The following is a 20,080-nucleotide window of genomic DNA, read 5'->3' as shown; positions in this document are numbered from 1 at the left end:
TTGATTTCTTTGTATTTGAAGCACAAGGTTGTAGCTAATGAGGCTGTGACGGAAAGCAGATCCAGACCAGAGTCTGGTGATGCAGTCCACTCTGAAATTCCACCAGAGTGCTGAAGCCTCTCGCAGATGGGCTATGGAGTCAGCTAGCCACAGAAGGGGAATGAACAGTCTAAGGTGCCAGTGGTTTGGCCGAGGATGCCTCCATGAAGTTTTAAATTTATTTTTCTGTCGAAAGAGTGTGTTGGTAATAACAAGGGTGTGTGCTGCACATATCGTCAAAAGTAAGATTCCGTTCTGGTTGCTGTTGCCAACTCCTTCTTTCCCAATAGTCCCAGGCCGCAGATCGAAATCTCGCCCAACTCTTACATTAAAATCACCCAGGAGGATAATTTTATCTTCCTTAGGTGTCTCTGATAGGACAGTATCCAGCCGAGAGTAAAAAATTTCTTTAATGTCTTCATCGGCATCCAGTGTTGGTGCATTAAGCGCTTATAATAGTAGCCTGTTGGTTTTTGGAGAGCTTTATTTGAAGGGTTGAGAGTCGCTCATTAATGCCGGTAGGGACTTCTGACAGGAGCTTCACAAGGTCGTTTTTGATAGCGAAGCCTACCCCATGTATTCAATGTTCTTGTTCAGATAGACCTTTCCAGAAGAATGTGTAGCCTCCTTTTTCTTCCTTCAGTTGTCCCTCGCCTGCTTTTCGAGTCTCTTGAAGTGCTGCAATATCGATGTTAAAACATGCAATGATGGCAGTTCTGCGTTCAGGACGTATATTCCATGTTCCAAAGTTCAATTGTCTTTTACGACCACTAGGTGGTGACCCCAACAAAAGTGGTCAACAAAAGAGGTTTAAAGACTGTCTCAAGGCAAATCTTTAAAAATGTAGTATAAACACTGACAACTGGGAAACACTGGCCTGTGAGCGCTCCAGTTGGAGAACAGCCCTTACCAAAGGTGTCATGGGCTTTGAAGAAACTCTCAGGACGCAAGGGAGAAATGTGCTAAGAGGAAGGCATGCTTGGCAAATCCACACCATGATCAACTCCCGTGTGGAAACCAATGTCTCCACTGTGGAAGGATGTGTGGATCCAGAGTTGGCCTCCACAGTCAATTACGGACCCATTGTTAAAACTGTGTTTATGGAAGACAGTCTTACTCGGCTATGAGTGATTGCCAAAAAAGAAGAAGAGGGGGGGGGGACAAAAGGAGCAGTTTCCCAGGGAGAGAGCCAGATGGGGCCGAATTTAAGATGAGAGATAGGATTTGGTTGTGAGATACGGCTAAGGTTCAGGTTAAGAGAGAGGGTTTGATTGGAGTTGGGAGTTAGGGAGTGAGATAAGGAGAACTGGTTCTGAGTACCCCACACTGGGACTGAGCCTTGCAGCTTGGATAGGGAGACCAGGTTGAGGGTCTGGAGAAAGTATGCAGACAGGAGGGTCCTGGGAGGGCTGAGTTTGAGCCAGGAGAGGTAGGTCCTGTAGGAATTCAGGCTCCCTGGGTCTCAGTCTAGCCAGGAGGGGAGAGTTCTTCTAGGTAATGAAGACTCCCAACCCAGTCACAAGGGGTGAGGGGACCCCCTGGGTCTGTTATACCATTTGGAATACCTTAGTTGTGGGATGGTTAAGAGAGTGGGTCACTGCAGAGATGTGCCACTCGCTCATGAACCAAAGTATTACCGTATTTTTTGCTCCATAAAATGCACCTGACCAAAAGACGCACCGAATTTTTAGAGGAGGAAAGGGGGAAAGCCCTGTTTTTTGGGAATCGGCTCACTGTTGTGCAGCTTCTTTTGCAAAGGGGGAAAGCCCCATTTTTTGGGGAGATCAGCTCACAGTTCTGCAGCTTCTTTAGGAAAGGAAAGGGAGCCATTTCTACAGTTTCCAGACAGATAATCTAATCAGCCAGTCACATGTCAGCTGGGGAAACACAACAATGGAGGCCTGGGCAAGGGGCCGGGGCCGGGAAGGGCGCTAGGTCTCTTATCTCCCTCCCTGATCTCTTGCAATCAGCTGCTGAGCGGGTTTGTTTAAACACCCTCCTTTCCTCTTGTTAGCCTTTAGCACTTTCTTTTAAAAAGCACGATCTGCTTTTCGCCCCTGGGCAATTTGGCTCCAGGGACCATGCATTTGCTCCATAAGACGCACAGACATCTCCTCTTACTTTCTAGGAGGAAAAAAGTGCATCTCATGGAGCGAAAAATACGGTAAGCTGCGAAAGGAAGTGGTATGGTGTTGAAAATATTTAACTGTAATATCTAAGTGACAGAAACTGAGTTGAGCATTTTACCATAAATTCTGGACACCTGAACACCTACCACCTGAAGCGTGACACCTAATTTTTAGTAACTGAAATTTAAGAGGAACTGTACCTATAGTGGTGTGTTCAAGCCTGAAACATCTTAGAGTTAATTAAAGTAAACAAGTTAACTTCTACCTGAAAGAACGCATTTCCTCACCCACTTTGTTTCATAAACCATTTTTGTTTAATAAAACTTCTTCTGTTTGTTTGATTATTTTGTGCCTGAGACTCTAATCATCAAGTTTTCCCTCATACAAGTCCCCCCACTGGATAAGCTGTGGTAAATTGCAGAAACTTGTGTAATTGGTGTACCGTGAGGTGGGTGCACCATAATTAATTGGGGGCAGTTAGTGGGAGTGGAGCCACCACATTAATTGGTGGTATTAATTGGGTGGATTTGCTACAGGGGCCTTAATCCCTAGTGGTTTGAATGTGAACAATAACTATCAGTAAGGAGGAAATGGGGTTCACAACATTGAGATGCTTTTTGTGACATCTTCGCCACCCCGGCCATGTTACAATTTTTTGGAATGTTCCGCCACTTGCAAATGCCCACTAGATGGCAATGTTTCATTAACTCGCTCAAAACTGACTAAGCCCTTTTGAACTGCATGGACAGTATTCTTTCTTGTGATGACTGATAGAAAAGGTTTTCCCCTGAGGAAACCTAAATGATAATGCAATGGCCTGACAAGGCAGCACTGTACCAAGATCTACTCTTGGAGGAAAAGAGAAGAATCGATCAGATTAAATAGCTCTGTTGGTAGAGCATGAGATTCTTAATTCCAGGGTCATGGGTTTGATCCCCACATTGGGTAAAGCAATTCTGCATTGAAGGGGGTTGGGCTAGATGACCCTCATGGTCCCATCCAACTCAATGCTTCTATGATTCTACTCCTGTTTCACTCTTCATTCTATTAAATCATTATCTTATATGGCTTAAAAACAAAACCAGAAAGAGATTCCTCTGTCCATATGTTCCTAGCTTTGAGATGTGAGCATGCGACCTCAGGATCTTACATTCCCTTGACCAGGGCCGGATTTAGGTTTGATGAGGCCCTAAGCTACTGAAGGTAATGGAGCCCTTTATATGTGATATTTTAGGGAGCAGGCTGGCAGGCGGGGCCCATTACTTACATCATAGGAGCCTACACAACACAAAACACTGTTGCTGTATGTAGGTTTTATTTTATTTGCTTTTATCCTATATTTTGGAAATGTACATCCAGGGGTTTTTTCCCTTTATTTTTTTTTGGGGGGGGGGGCAAGAGAGTGGGGCCCTAAGCTATAGCTTGTTTAGCTTATACAGTATGTAAATTCGGCACTGCCCTTGACACATGTACCAGAGAAGTAGTATAGGAAAAGGTGGCCTTTGGTAAAACTGGTGAATGTCTGTGAAGAGACACAGATACAGTGGTACCTCGACTTACGAAGACGATCCGTTCTGCAGCGCTCTTCATAAGTCGAGGTCTTCGGTTGTCGAAGCACCCATTCTGCGCATGCGTGAAGTGCAATTTTGCGCGGACTGTGTGCGCCGCTTCTGCACAGGTGCAGAACGCGCGTGCGGTGACAAGATTTCCGGATTTGCCGACTTTGGAAGTCGAAACCTTCGGAAGTCGAGTCATTCGTGTGTCGAGGTACCACTGTATCTGTTTAGGTTTATATAAGGTTACATGTGTATGTGTAGAAATCTGAATGTGTGCATGCATTCATAACCATAGATGTTCCATTTAGTACTTGAGCTTCTCAGGATGCTCCTTCCTACCCGTAAGGTGTGTGTAGTTTCTTGAGTGGTTGAAACTGCCAAACAGGTCGGCCTGTCTACCTATAACAGGTGTGGCTATATGTTGAATTGTTGCCTCTTCTTGATCTTACGTTTAGTGCACAGTCCATGAAATCGAAGTCATGAGGAATTCGTGCCAGAGGTTTCGAGAACGGCTGGATGAGATTGAGCAGCACATGATGGAGCAGGAGGCTCTCTTTTCCAGTGCAATGTCAGCTGAGGAACGGTAATGTGGCTGCATTTTACACCACCAAAAGCACACAAACACACACAATGCATCTTACTATACACAGAAGGGCTTCGCTTAAAAATGGTGCAGTACATGCCATTTAAACTTCAGAGTGCTCTCCAAACAAAACAACCATGACAATGGCATAAATTGCATGCAGGGCAATTTTCTCCCACCTGACAGACCTGCCGTCGCATTTCGTACAGCTGTGCAACATCTGCAGTGAGGGAAATCTAATAATTACCCTTGCTGCAATGGCAAATAGGCTGTGGTTAAATAATAAGCATGATCTGTAAATGAATTAATGCACCAGCTTGATCTTAAAAGACTAGCAGAGGGAGAGAGAAAGAGATAGCTGCCAAGTCTCCAGTTTTTTTTGCGGGAAACCCCCGTATTTTAAACCGTTTCCCGCTGGCAGCCTGGATTGGAAAAAAATCCCATAAATCCCCCGGATTTCCTACCTGCCAGGGAGGCTCCAGCAGCGGCGCGGCACCGAAGTCGCTTCTACGCATGTCTGGACATGCGTAGAAGTGACTTCTGGTGCCGCACTACCCATGTATGGGCACCGGAAATCGGGCGGCGCCGGCACCGGAAGTTGCCCCGCTGCTGCTGATCCCGCATTTTTAGCAGGAGACTTGGCAGCTATGGAGAGAGAGAGAGAGAGAGAGAACTGAATCCCATGGTTAACATTAGCTATGAATTTAATTTACTCAATTATCGTGTTCCAGCTTTAATTCAGTCTTATGAACAAGAGTATTGACCCACTGTGTTGCCAAGTATAGGAAATGAATTGTGTCCAGGTGTGAATGTAATTAAACTTGGACGTGATTGTCTTTGTAATATGTTTTGATGATATGAAGGGAAGCGGAGGCCTCGCTGAGGGTTGCCTTTCTGTCTTTTGCCTTGTCCCCCTGCCGTCTACCACAGAGAGGAAAGAAGACAGTTGCAGGTCTTGCGGCAAGCTGTTCGCCAAGAGGTCGCTGAACTGGAAGGGCAGCTGCAGGATCAAGCTCGCCAGGTTAGGGAGGGAATTCTAATGGTACGTAACCAGAGCTCTTCAGCATCTGCACTGGCCTCCTGGAGTCTTCTGGACACAAATCACAGGCCTCTTTTCCTAAAGGATTTAAGGCCACGTAACTCAAGCGGCCAAAGCGTTTTGGTCAGACAAGGGACTAGCAACCAGCTAGGCCTCATGAACCCTGCTGTGTGAGGGAAATTAGGATTTGCCTCGTATAGGAGCACCACATATAAACATGGTAGAAAGCAGGGCTTTTTTCAGCTGGAACTCACCAGAACTCAGTTCCGGCACCTCTCAAGTGGGCACCATTGCCATTGTAAGAGAAGGTAAAAGTAAAAAGGTAAAGAACCAGTCAAAGGCGACTGGAGTTGTGGCGCTCATCTCGCTTTCAGGCCGAGGGAGCCAGCGTTTGTCCACAGGCAGCTTTCCAGGTCATGGGGCCAGCAGGACTAAACCAATGTAACACCGTGACATGGAACAGAGCACACTGAAACACCATTTACCTTCCCGCCACAGTGGTGCCTATTTATCTACTTGCACTGGCGTGTTTCGAACTGCTAGGTTGACAGGAGCTGGGACAGAGCAATGGGAGAAAATCAGCAAAAATAACCCCATTTACAACATGGGTTGCCTTACATACAGGCTTTCCTGGACATTTAAAGTGGACATTAAACATTCTGCCAGGACGCCATTTTGGGGATCAAAAGCCTGGCGAAGGCCAGGATTTTCTAGACATATGGCAGCCCTAGTTTAATGTTATATCTGAGCATCATCGTTATTGTTTACTACTGAGTGGTCCACCTCTCCCTCTCTCTTAAATCAATACATCGTATTTTTCCATCTGTAAGACGCCCCCATGTATAAGACCCCCCTATCTTTGAAGACTCAATTTTAAGAAAATGAGGGGAGATGGCCCAAAGTTGTTGAGCTTCTCCCCCCCCCCACGCAGCTGCAGGCAGGAAACACTCCCTAGATTGTTTCCCGCTCGCTGCGGCATTGAAGGAAGTTGTGGTCCCACCAACTGGTGGGCGGGCGGGCGGGTGAGCTGCCAGGCACGTAGCAAGGGAGGGGTGAAGGGCGCCCCTAGCTCCACTTTGGCGGGGGGCAAAAGGAGGGGTGAAGGCCGCCCCTAGCTCCACTTTGGTGGCCTTCACCCTGCCCCTCGCCTCCTCCTCCCGAGCAGGAAGAAGCAGAGCGTGCTATGGAGCGGGTTGTGCCAGGCAGTGGTGGCACCAGCAAACAGTGAGCAAACCTCTCTGTGGCTTGCTTGTGGTTTGCCGCCGCCGCCCGGCAGCAACCCACTCTGTAGCGCGCTCTGCTTAAGAGCGTGCCGGCTGAGCAGAGCAGCAGCGCCAACCCGGACGGACATGTGCGGACATGCGCAGTCCATCTGGGCTTGTCCTGGCACGTGCGTCGTGACGTCACGACACATGCGCGCTGCAGAGAGATGACCCGCCCACAGGGGGTGCCGCCCAGGGCAGCCAAATGGCACCGTTCGCCACTGCGAGCCGCTTCTCTCCCCCCCCCCCAATGCCACTATCCATGTATTGGATGACCCCAGTTTTTTGACACACTTTTTGAGTCAAAAAACCTCGTCTAATACACGGAAAAATATGGTATCTCTGTGTCACATACATCTATGTTTTCTTTGCAGCAGCTGAATCAGCTGTTAGGCAAACAGTCCAATCTGTGCTCAGAACTTGGAATCCCCGATCAGACGGAAGAAAGAGAGCCTAAAAACGGGCACGCTCACAGTACTCTTCCAGATGCTGCTGACGATTTCTTTTCCAGAGCTGGGTATTCCAATAATATCCACCACAGGCCTCCGGGTAGGAGTGCAACAGTCCCATCAAGCCCCTCCAGCTCTTTAGTCAGACAAACGGAACTGAAGGCATCAGCTGCTCTCGCAACCGGCAAGACCAATTCTGCGTCGGACCCCAAGGAACTTCACACCAGTAAAAAAGAAGTCAAAAGTCAAAAGTTAGACTTCAAGGCCTTCATACAGAATGTAAGAATCAAGTGGCATTCTGGTTCCTACCAGGGGTGGAACCTCTCTTCTCCAGGGCCTTTGAGGGTGGGCAGAGGAAGCACTCAAGTTCCTTGTCAAGTAGGAACCATCTTGCATGGTGTTGCACAGCTTTCAGTGTACAGGCTACATTTTTTGTGATTGGTTCGCCCTTAACTCTTCTTATTTCTCTGTTTTCTCTGTCAGCTGAAGAAATCTTTCCGAAATTCTTTCAGTAACGACGCAGCAGAAGGAAAAGACTGAGGCGGGGCAATTCTCCCTTTCTTTGCCACGCCGGGATGTTCTCCTACAAGAGGATCTTTCGAAGCACCTCACAGGATTGGAGAGGATTTCCCATAAATGTTCAAAATGCTTTTTGCAAGAGAGCATATCGAATAGAGATGTATACTGGGGAAAGCCCTGGAGGACAGTTTTGGATTTCAGAGCTATTGCGGATAAGAGGCGAGAGGCGAGTGCCGAAGAAGTCACTGTAAGAGATTCATGGAAGGCAGTATCTAGATTGCTGTTTTGTTATTGAAGATTTTGTGGTCTTTAATACGGGCCTTGCTGGATCAGACCAAGGGCCCGCCCTAGTCCAGCGTCTTGTTCCCACAGTGCCCAACCAAGTGCTTATGGGAATCCTTAACTCACTTTCATATAGGACTAGTTCCAGGAACAACGGGAACCTGGATAGTTAACCATTTTGTGGTTTCCTCCAATAGGGAAGGCTGTATTTGTACATTTGATTTCCAGCTATGAGGCACCACCTCTTGGTAGGTATTCAAAATAACAGAGAGAAGAGAACTCTTCTCACAGCTGTGACACCAGAAATTTGCTTCTTAATGAGGGCTGTTATTTCTACAGTATATGCTTGGAATATTAACTTTTGTTTTACTTCAGGAATGTGTTTTGTGGGTTCTTCAGGAGGGAAAAAAATGTCTAGATTTGGCCCTTTTTTTTAGTTTAACATTTTGAAATTATCCTGGCCTAATAATCAAACCCAGTAAAAAGAAAAGAAAAGAAAAAGAGATGCATGACCTTGCCTAAATCTCTGTGTGCTTTAATTTGGAACTAATACATATTCTGCTTTCTCAAAATATTTTCCCCCACGCATCTTTATTGAAAGTTAAAAAATACATAATTATATGTGCACTAAACATGGCGAGATTGTATAAATCTTTCGCCTTTTACTTTCTCAAAATCTTGAGACTCCCCTTCTGCTTCCTCTCATTTAGAAAAGTTTGAAATCAAATGTGTTGGCCTTTCTTTGCAGTTTCCCAATATCTTATACAGTGGAATCTCGGTTTTCGAACATAATCCGTTCCGGAAGACCGTTTGACTTCTGAAATGTTTGAAAACCGAAAACTCAATACGGAAGCCTCAAAATGGAAAAAATTAATACAGAAAACTCAATGCAGAAGCTGCCTCGGAAGTTTGACTTCTGAGGCACATTCGAAAGTGGAAGCATTTTACTTCTGGGTTTCCGGCGTTCAACTTCCGAAATGTTTGTCAACAGAGACGTTTGGAAACCAAGGTTCCACTATGTTGAACTACATGGCTAGGGATGAACACAAGAACAAAATCTGCCTTTGGCAGGTTTCTCACAGGATATCCTGCCTGACAAATCCAGATACAGTGGTACCTCGGTTTATGAACACAATTGGTTCCGGAAGTCTGTTCATAAACTGAAGCGTTCATAAACTGAAGCGAACTTTCCCATTGAAAGTAATGGAAAGTGGATTAATCTGTTCCAGATGGTCCGCAGGGTACTTAAACTGAAGCGTTCATAAACTGAAGCGAACTTTCCCATTGAAAGTAATGGAAAGTGGATTAATCCGTTCCAGATGGGTCCGCGGAGTACTTAAACTGAAGCGTTCATAAACTGAAGCATGGGTGTAATTGGTTCCGGAAGTCTGTTCATAAACTGAAGCGTTCATAAAGTGAAGCGAACTTTCCCATTGAAAGTAATGGAAAATGAATTAATCCATTCCAGATGGGTCCGCGGCGTTCGTAAACCGAAAATTCATAAACCAAGGTGTTCCTAAACCGAGGTTCCACTGTATGTCTTTGAAAAGCTGTACATATTTTTATTTTTTGACATAAATTTTAAGAAGAAAAATCAAGGGGGGGACACTTGCAAGATGGTCTGAGTGCTTCTGAGGCAGCCTGGGGGCTCCCTGTCTGCCTTCTGTTGCTGTTTTTAAAAAGTCATTTTGTCTGCCTAAGAGTGACTAGCTAGTGGGCAGGGCGCTTTCTGCCAAATGTTGAAATCAATGTAGCAATTCCCCCTGGGAACGACGAGTCTTTGATATGCTGCTGCCCTCACAGGGAATTTTTACGGATACTGTGTTCAATTTTATGTATTTTTATGTTCAAGGGGACTGAATACAACATAAATGTACATAAAACCTGTAAAATGTAGCAAGCTAGCCACTCTTCTTGTTGTTGTTTAGTCGTTTAGTCGTGTCCGACACTTTGTGACCCCATGGACCAGAGCACGCCAGGCACTCCTGTCTTCCACTGCCTCCCGCAGTTTGGTCAAACTCATGTTGGTAGCTTCGAGAACACTGTCCAACCATCTCGTCCTCTGTCGTCCCCTTCTCCTTGTGCCCTCCATCTTTCCCAACATCAGGGTCTTTTCCTGGGAGTCTTCTCTTCTCATGAGGTGGCCCAAATATTGGAGCCTCAGCTTCAGGATCTGTCCTTCCAGTGAGCACTCAGGGCTGATTTCCTTCAGAATGGATAAGTTTGATCTTCTTGCAGTCCATGGGACTCTCAAGAGCAGGCATCCCCAAACTGCGGCCCTCCAGATGTTTTGGCCTACAACTCCCATGATCCCTCGCTAACAGGACCAGTGGTCGGGGAAGATGGGAATTGTAGTCCAAAACATCTGGAGGGCCGAAGTTTGGGGATACCTGCTCAAGAGTCTCCTCCCGCACCAACATTCAAAAGCATCAATTTTTTGGCGATCATCCTTCTTTATGGTCCAGCTCTCACTTCCATACATCACTACATACACCATACATTCCTACTGGGAAAACCATAGTTTAACTATATGGACCTTTGTCGGCAAGGTAATGCCTCTACTTTTTAAGATGCTGTCTAGGTTTGTCATTGCTTTTCTCCCAAAAAGCAGGCGTCTTTTAATTTTGTGACTGCTGTCACCATCTGCAGTGATCATGGAACCCAAGAAAGTAAAATCTCTCACTGTCTCCATTTCTTCCCCTTCTATTTGCCAGGAGGTGCTGGGACCAGTGGCCATGATCTTAGTTTTTTTGAGGTTGCGTTTCAGACCATATTTTGCGCTCTCCTCTTTCACCCTCATTAAAAGGTTCTTTTAATTCCTCCTCACTTTCTGCCATCAAGGTTGTCTCATCTTCATATCTGAAGTTGTTGATATTTCTTCCGGCAATCTTAATTCTGGCTTGGGATTCATCCAGTCCAGCCTTTCGCATGATGAATTCTGCATATAAGTTAAATAAGCAGGGAGACAATATACAGCCTTGTCATACTCCTTTCCCAATTTTGAACCAATCAGTTATTCCATATCCAGTTCTAACTGTAGCTTCTTGCTCCACATAGAGATTTCTCAGGAGACAGATGAGGTGATCAGGCACTCCCATTTCTTTAAGAACTTGTCATCGTTTGCTGTGGTTGACACAGTCAAATGCTTTTGCGTAGTCAATGAAGCAGAAGTAGATTTTTTTTGGAACTCTCTAGCTTTCTCCATAATCCAGTGCATGTTTGCAGTTTGGTCTCTGGTTCCTCTGTCCCTTCGAAATCCAGCTTGCACTTCTGGGAGTTCTCGGTCCACATACTGCTTAAGCCTGCCTTGTAGAATTTTAAGCATAACCTTGCTAGCGTGTGAAATGAGCGCAATTGTGCGGTAGTTGGAGCTTTCTTTGGCACTGCCCTTCTTTGGGATTGGGAGGTAGACTCCAATCCTCTGGCCACTGCTGAGTTTTCCAAACTTGCTGGCATATTGAGTGTAGCATAGGGTTACCAGATGTCCCTGGTTCCCGGGGACAGTCCCCGGATTTGCAAATCTGTCCCCGGACAAATTCTGTTCCCAGAATTGCCCCAGATTTGAAAATCTGTCCCCAGGAAACGTGGCAGCGGCCCAGAGCCAGCCTGGTAGCGCAGTTGGCTCTGGCTGGCTCCAGGCTGCTGACTGCCACTGCCGCTGCCACTGCTGAAGGGAAACCGGGGACGTCCGGCGGTACAGATTCCCTTCCCCCTTCCCCCTTTGTTTTGACTGATGGGGCAGGCTCAGGAGTTGCGGGAGGGCGGCTGTTGTCCAGGAGGGGTGTAAGGCGCACGGTTTCTCTGCCGGTCAAGGTGCAAAGCCCTTCTTTTGCACCCTGAAACATCAATGTGCAGAGTTTTTTAGATTTCGATTGTGCCTTACTGCCCAGTGTTTTTTTCCTACTTTCTTCAGTTTACGCTGGAATTTTTGCTATAAGAAGCTGATGATCTGAGCCACAGTCAGCTCCAGGTCTTGTTTTTGCTGACTGTATAGAGCTTCTTTGGCTGCAGAGATGGGCTGATTTCGATGCTGCCCATCTGGTGATGTCCATGTGTAGAGTTGTCTCTTGTGTTGTTGGAAAAGAGTGTTTGTGATGACCAGCTTGTTCTCTAGACAGAACTCTATTAGCCTTTGCCCTGCTTTGTTTTGAACTCCAAGGCCAAACTTGCCAGTTGTTCCTTTTATCTCTTGACTCCCTACTTTAGCATTCCAATCCCCTATAATGAGAAGAACATCCTTCTTTGGTGTCATTTCTAGAAGTTGTTGTAAGTCTTCATAGAATTGGTGAATTTCAGTTTCTTCAGCACCGGTGCATGCATAAACTTGGATTACTGTGATGTTAAAAGGTCTGCCTTGGATTTGTATCGAGATCATTCTGTCATTTTTGAGATTGCATCCCAGTACAGCTTTCGCCACTCTGTTGTTGACTATGAGGGCCACTCCATTTCTTTTATGGGATTCTTGCCCACAGTAGTAGGTATGATGTTCATCCGAAATGAATTCGCCCATGTCCATCAATTTTAGTTCACTGATGCCCAGGATGTCAATATTTATTCTTGCCATCTCATTTTTGACCACATCCAGCTTACCAAGGTTCATGGTTCTTACATTCCAGGTTCCTATGCAATATTTTTCTTTACAGCATTGGACTTTCCTTTCGCTTCCAGGCATATCTGCAACTGAGCGTCCTTTCGGCTTTGGCCCAGCCGCTTCATCAGCTCTGAATCTACTTGTACTTGTCCTCCGCTCTTCCTCAGTAGCATGTTGGTCGCCTTCCGACCTGAGGGGCTCATCTTCCAGCGTCATAACTTTTATATGCCTGTTGTCTTTGTCCATGGAGTTTTCTTGGCAGGGATACTGGGGTGGCTTGCCAGTTCCTGCTCCAGGTAGATCACATTTAGTCAAAACTCTTCACTATGACCTGTCCATCTTGTGTGGCCCTGCACGGCATAGCTCATAGCTTCTCTGAGTTATTCAAGCCCCTTCACCACGACAAGGCAGTGATCCATGAAGGAGAGCCACCCTTAGGCAGATGAAATTACTTTGTAAGGCAGCCCTCAAACTGCAGCATATGCCACCCCACAAAAGAGTACGAATCTGGCAATGAACAGATCCCACAATCCCAAATCGTTGCATTGGTCCACTTCTGCACATGTCCACTTCAGAATCACAGCTTGTCCACTTCTTTCCCCATCCTCATAGACAGCATTGTGCTTGCTGTGATTTAACAACACATACATCATCATCATCATCATTAGAATTAGAATTAGAATTTATATAGCGCCCTATACCCAGAGGTCTCAGGGCGGTTCACAGAATTGTCCTTCTGTTCCTGGTTTCCATTTAGGATTAACACCAGAGTCACTTCCTCCCAGATCAGTTATATGACCAAATAATTGGCACAGTAATTTAGTATACCACCTATGCACACAATCTGGAGCAGGGGTCAGCAAACCTTTTCTGCAGGATGCCAGCTCACTGTCCCTCAGAACTTGTGGCACACCTTCCTTCCTTCCTTCCTTCCTTCCTTCCTTCCTTCCTTCCTTCCTTCCTTCCTTCCTTCCTTCCTTCCTTCCTTCCTTCCCTCCCTCCTTCCCTCCCTCCCTCCCTCCCTCCCTCCCTCCCTCCCTCGGAGACAGAGTGGCTGAGATACCTCCACTCAGAGCATTCAGATGGAGCAGGCTGGGCTGGGCTGGGGAGGGGGTGCCCTGCCGGTGCTGGGTCTCAGCTTGTATGGAGGGGCCGCAGCCACCCTGCCCGGAAGGGCCCCTACCCTGAGGTGTCCATGACCATTGCTAATGTGCCACCGCCGAGCAGCACAGAATAGTCCTCCTCCTCCTTTTCCTCCTCCTCCTCCCTCCTGGCAGGCTCTCTGCTCCTGCTTCTTCCTGCCCCTTTGCTTATCCTCCTTCCTTCTCGGACCTAGATGTCAACAAGGCACCCTGCCCTACACCTCACCCCGATTGGAGCAGCGAGTCTCAGGAAGGGTCGCCATTGGGCGCTGGCTGGCGTCAAACTGGCCAATGGAGGGGAGGCCTGAGGTTGCTAAGGCTTTGGATTGGCCAGCATCACAGAAGTCTGAGCAACCTCAGAGCATGCTGGGAGATGTAGTCCAGGGGGGGGTTTGCAAAAAATGGTGCCCCAAAAATGGGGGGGAATGGTGATTGTGCCAATCCAAGTGGCGATTGCAGAACCGTTCGCGGGCCTTTGGGCCGGATCCAGGCAATTGGGCTGGATTCGGCCCACGGGCCATAGTTTGCTAGCCCCTGATTTGGAGGGTCTCCCTCCCCTCCCCTTCTCTCTGCACCAGAATCTGAGTTAATGGCTGATTGTATGTCAAACTATACTTCTCAATACTACAGTACAGTACTTCAGAATGCAGGCTTTCACTAATGAATGATTCTGATAAAAATAATTACAAGGAAGCCAAGTTAACAAAATGGTGCTAATATTTTGCATATATCTCTAGGCAGAAGGGTACTTTGGATATGTCTCCCCTGCCTCTCTCTCAAATAGGGGCGCCCTATGAATCTGCCAGTTTGCAACACTAGACGCCACCCACAGCAGGTTCCTGTGGAGAAAAATGGATGTGCCAGAGATCTGTCATTGGATTGGGGCAATATGGCTGTTAATTCCACACAACATCAAGCATAGTTACGTTGGTAGCTAATCTACTGCCCTAAAACTGGGCAAAACCGCGTGGCAAATTTCACTCACAGTAAAGGAGAGCAGAGCACTTGAAGTCAAACACCAATATGATAGCGCTGAGTAGGGTCCTGTAATTTAGCGAATGGCAGAAGGCCATGCAATGCTCTGTGGTGAGTGACAAGGTTCCATCAGCAGTAATGAAGTGAGATTCAGCAGTCAATCCAGCCTGTTCCTGTATGAGGAATTTGAGGTGGGGACACCAGATTTTCCTTTGCCTTGGGCAGCAAAATATCTTGGGCCGCCCATCACTCTGAAATACAGAAAGTCAAGAGGTGTGGGGCAGAGGAAACACAGCTGAGAATGGAGCAAGAAGAATTGTGGGTGAAAGAACTCTGATTGGGGCGAGCAGAGCTCTGAACATCTTTTGGGTCACCCTGAGGCCTACAGCCAGGTTTGGACTGCGTACGAAAAATACTAGAGATGTTTTGGATCACTTTAACTTTGCAACCTGCAGCATAAGCAGATGGATGTTTTAGAAAATCTAGTCATGCTCTTCTTAAAGTCCTCTAAATGTTCTTTCTTTCTCTAAACATAACCCCACAATATCGACGAGCATTTCTACTTGTTGCATGCTTCCTTTGAAGAAGAGCTTATCCTATAAACTCCAAGGTGTAAGCTCCATATCTTATCATTTCCACAGCTTGCATTTTTCCTAGTCTTCAGTTTTTATTAGACTAACCTGAAAGACACACAGGAATAGCTTATATTCAATATCAGTTCATATCTGTTATGTTGTAGATCATACTTTGTTAAAACAAATGGAAACAGATGTGTAACCGCTGATTAAATTAAACATCATGGGAAGTGAGCTGTGTATAAAAACTTACCAGTAAAGTTGTGGCCATTTCCAAGGACAAGATACTAAAAGCTCCAAGGATGTGGAAAATCAATTACCGCCTCGTGTTGTCACCAAGTCAACGTCAAGAGGATGTCAGATTGCATCTTCACGCTATGATTATAAACAGGTAGATGAAAAATAAAAAGAGTTTGTGTTGGCCATATTATCATTCTATTTTAGATATTCTGATAAGATGGCAGGTGGCGAGAGAAAGGAAAAAATCCAGGTGTTTGAAATAAGATTCATTTTGTCCGTCAATGTGCTTCCTAGTCATTAAGCTGTCTCCTGACATTGATTATTGCACCTTCTGTTGATTGCAATCTTAGGAACTAAGCTTTAGTGTATGTAATCAAAACAAATACACATTATTTCCCCTGCCTGCATCACCGACCACTTCCTAGGTCGTCTCCCCTGTGCTGAATTTTGGACTGAGCTTGGGCGGCGGTTTCTGTCAGGTACTCTGTCATTCTTAGGCGGCATCAGTGATAAAACGACGGATGAAACTGATTATTATTGCAATCCTGGAGAGAGAGGTAAACAACCCAAAAAGACTCCTAAAGCCCCACATAAATGCACAGAGTTGCTATCAAGTGTATGATGCAAAGACTACGGGATGGAAAGGAAGCCCCAAGGCCTGCCAAGTCTCACTGGGGATTATTCTGCAGAGGACGAGAAAAGCACTGTTTCATCTTAGATGAGCAGCTGAACTTTAAAGGAACAGCATCTGGACACTTCATAGTGGGAAACATTAATACTGGATTCACGGAGTCACTTTCTGAAACTGCCTCTCCCTGGGGGTTGCTCTTTCAGATTTCTTTCTCTGTGGTGGCCTTGAGGGAGTTGTAACCCCAGCATCCTGCTTTGTGGCCAGCATCTGGATGTCACCTGCTCATTTGCATGCCCCAAAGCCACATTTTAAAGGGAAACGTGGTATATGTATATAAATATATTCCAACAGGTACTAAGAAGCAGATTTTGTACTAGTGCAAAGCAGCAGAACTGGATCCCATGCAGATGTGACATTATTTGTGTGGGTGCCATTAAACAGCAGCTTCAGACAATCCTGAGAGGAAGCAGGACCACATCCATTAGAAGGAAAGGTTTCCTCCACTCTGTTGTTGTCGTGATGGAAATTTCCCCTCTATAGCTGCTATTTGCACCAGCGTGAATTCCTCCATCAGTGCCAAAAGGAGCTGCTTTTTACTTATAAAAAGGAAAGGAAAAAAGCACACTCAGGGCCGGATTTAGGTTTGATGAGGCCCTAAGCTACTGAAGGTAATGGGGCCCTTTATAGGTCCAGCTGTCCTTTTTCAACAACAAATTGCCGCTTTTTTTGTGTTGAATATATGCTATATGGTAATTTATGGACCTAATAGGTATCTAAAGCCATTTCACATAACAAAATATGCATTTTATCAAAATAATTGTTGAACTGAAATACAATTAAGAAGTATATTAATAGTGAAATAAAGGTGGGGCCCATTACTTACATCATAGGAGCCTACACAACACAAAACACTGTTGCTGTATGTAGGTTTTATTTTATTTGTTTTTTATCTTATATTTTGGACATGTACATCGAGGGGTTTTTTTTTCCTTTAATTTTTTGGCCGGCCTCCAAGAGAATGGGGCCCTAAGCTATAGCTTGTTTAGCTTATACGTAAATCTGGCACCGAGCAAACTAATATCATTCATGCAATCTCACACCACACCTCATTTGGCCTGTACTTATCACAAACCTCCCTTTTTGTGTGAGTGTGGTTGCTCCAGAGGAAGGGTTTGAGCAAAAAAAGGGTGCACACAAACAATTCCTGCATTGCAGCTTACCTTCCAAGTCCCGGACTGCAGAATCCGGGACCGGCAGCCGTGTGGCCGCCGCCGGCTTCGAAATTCGCTTGTATGCATGTCAGGAAGTGTGTTGACGCAACTTCCGGTGTCGCTCCGCCCATCTATGGGCACCCAAAATGGCCGACGACAACACCGGAAGTCGCGTCTATGCACTTCCGGACATGCGTAGATGCGACTTTTGAAGCTGGCGGCGGCCATTTTTGTGCCCATAGAAGGGCAAATCGGAAAGAAAAAAAATGGCCGCCAGCAGGAGAAAATAACGGAGAAAATCAGGAGACGAAGTGATACGGGGGACCACCGGGAAAAGGTAAGTAAAAACGGGGGTTTCCCGGGGAAAACAGGGTACTTGGCAGCTATGCATTGCAGGAGGTTGGACTGGGTGGCCCTCAGGGTCCCTTTCAACTCTACAGTCCTATGATTCTATATTAGCCTTAATACACAGAAGATGGGGGTGGGACCAGCAGGCTTTATTTATTTCCCTTCCCATTGGGCTCATGTGGCTGTGTCACAGGGCAGGGCCTGCGACACTAAAGGCTTGGTCCCTAAATGTCACTGCTACTCCTCCATCCAGATGAGCCCTGAACTCAGGCTCAGGGCACAACCCCGCATGGGGAAGACCAACCATGAGTCCTTGGATTCCTTCTTAAAGGAATACACAATGCATAGGGATGGCTGGACATCCTGCCACCTCTATCAACAAGAACTATCCGCAACCTTTCAAGTTGTGACGATTTGCTACGCGGCAGGCGAAACCCAAGTGGTACCAGCCAATCAGCCAAGTGGGGGAAATTCCTGCCGTGCCCCTGTCCCAATGACTGGCGACACACGACGGCATAGCAAGGTCAAGCACAATCCCTAAATATAGGCAGAGGTGGGCGGGTCTTCTGATGCACTGAAGCCCGAAAGAGGAAGCTCAGGGCCACGTGCAACGCTTAAGTACTGGTCCCTTGAACTGCTTTGACGGCGTCCCGCTAGCCCAATTGCTCCCTGGTTCGAGGGACCACCAATAGGGTGTTGTGGCTGCTCCAATGATCCCACCCACAGCACTAGGCCTGATTGAGGGGTCCCGCTACAACCCGTGCCCTCTGTTTAGGGAGGACCCGATTTATGAGGATTTGACCGCTGTGCTAGCTCGGTAGAGCATGAGACTCTTAATCACAGGGTCATGGGTTCGAGCCCCATGTGGGGCACAATGTATCTCCATTGCAGGGGGGGGGGCGCGGTGGACTAGATGATTCTTGTGGTCCTTGCCGACTCTTCCATTATTCTATTATATCATTTGTCCCTTAGGTTCTACTATCACAGAACTTTTAAAGAATTGCCTGTGCAGGTTCATATCTAGATCAGCACACTCTTTCCTTCAGCAGGCCCAACAGGCAGAGCAAAGTGGAGATAGTCATCTCTCATCGTTTATCTCCAGCAAATGGAAATCAGGTAGCCTTCTTCTAAATATGGAAGTTTAATTAAGCCTATCCGGCTTTGTCTGATTGTTATGTAATGAAAACAGAGCTCTTCACTATTTCCCTTTCTATAGCCTCTTGCGCAGATGTGGGAGCGGGGTCACGACTCAACACTCAATAGCCTCCTTTGATTTGATTTGATTTTTTTTAAAAAAATCTTTTTGAATGTTACCAAGCAAAATGCCAGTTTTCAAAGGGCTTTGTGAAACCTCTGGCTACGAAATCATGACCATTGTTCTCCACCCAGCTTCTTGATGTGTCAATGAGTATACATTTAATTAAAACTGCAGGCGAGAGAGGCTCTTGAGGCAGCAACACAATTTGGGAGACTTCTTGAAATATTATAATGGCAATTTAACCTGGAATTTTCATGAGATGCATCTGCACCCCTCTCTATATAATTACCTTTGTGCAGCACAATGCTTATGCCTGTATTAAGACAACAGCTTCCCTGAATCGTTGCATTATGTTCAGCAGAAGTGGTGTCATCCTGCAAAGGACCGCTTCAAGGCAGCGTCGGGCATGTGGATACAGAAATAAAAACACCATGGGCTTGAATAGCTCATGCACACATCTGAGCTCGCTGTTATTTTTTTAAAGTCCACCTCTATGGCGCTAAACAGAGTTCGTTCATTCATATTCATCCACCTCCAAAGGCTGGGAGTGCAGAGCAACATAGTTCAAGAAGATAACCTACCCACCTAAAATATAAACTGAACACAATAATGGTGCAAACTTACAGCTAACACAGGAGTGGGGAAACTGGTCTTTCAGGGACTGTTGGACTACAACTCCCATAATTGGAATGGGCCAAAATAGTTGGTTTCATGCAAGAGGACTTGGTACTGTCACACCATAACTCTTCCAGTCCTCTTCCCCAAAGAAGAGGTAATTGCAACTGGGCAGTACAGCGGTACCTCAGTTTTCAAACGTACAGTTATACCTTGGTTGTTGAACACCTTAGTCCTTGTACATTTCGGCTCCTTATCGAAACCCGGAAGTGAGTGTTCTGGTTTTCGAATGTTGTTTTGGAAGCCAGCTGTTTCTGCACAATCAGAAGCCAATCGGAAGCCATGGCTTGGTTTCCAAACATTTCGGAAGTCGAACAGACTTCTGGAACGCATTCTGTTAAAAAACCAAGGTACAACTGTAATCCATTCCGGAAGACTTCCAAAAAGCATTCAAAAACCAAAGCAGTTACTTCTGGGTTTTTGGTGTTTGAAAACCAAAACGTTCGACTTCCGAGACATTTGAAAACCAATGAACCACTGTAGTTGTCCTAGAATGATGGATCCATGGTGAGCTTCTTAGGGGTGGTCAAATCACCACTTCTTTCAAGGACTCATTGACCACACCCTGGACATACC

The 20,080-nt window shown here is 46.2% G+C and overlaps 1 protein-coding gene and 1 long non-coding RNA gene across 3 annotated transcripts in view; one reads left to right on the top strand and one right to left on the bottom strand.

The window, feature by feature from the left end:
- Positions 1–9,753, top strand: part of ITPRID1 (ITPR interacting domain containing 1) — a 44,006-nt gene extending 34,253 nt beyond the window's left edge. The window contains exons 11-14 of one of the 2 annotated variants that reach the window (XM_035129550.3): positions 4,180–4,307; positions 5,238–5,349; positions 6,983–7,336; positions 7,541–9,753. In XM_035129550.3, the coding sequence (XP_034985441.3) occupies positions 4,180–4,307; positions 5,238–5,349; positions 6,983–7,336; positions 7,541–7,597 (651 nt within the window). In that variant the 3' untranslated portion in view covers positions 7,598–9,753. Of the gene's footprint in view, positions 1–4,179; positions 4,308–5,237; positions 5,350–6,982 lie in introns of both variants that reach the window. The other variant, XM_088653440.1, reaches the window with a different exon arrangement.
- Positions 9,754–14,679: 4,926 nt separating this feature from the next.
- LOC148684197 (uncharacterized) lies at positions 14,680–19,247 on the bottom strand. Its single transcript, XR_015946268.1, has 3 exons — positions 19,119–19,247; positions 15,395–15,516; positions 14,680–14,817 (listed from the first exon to the last, which is right to left on the bottom strand). It is a non-coding gene; the product is annotated as an uncharacterized LOC148684197 (long non-coding RNA).
- Positions 19,248–20,080: the final 833 nt, after the last annotated feature.

The sequence above is a fragment of the Zootoca vivipara genome, chromosome 11 (genome assembly GCF_965207765.1).
Source record: "Zootoca vivipara chromosome 11, rZooViv2.hap1.1, whole genome shotgun sequence".
Classification (NCBI taxonomy): domain Eukaryota; kingdom Metazoa; phylum Chordata; class Lepidosauria; order Squamata; family Lacertidae; genus Zootoca; species Zootoca vivipara.
Note: the sequence above shows the minus strand (reverse complement) of the source record. Positions and strands in the feature narration are given on the sequence as shown.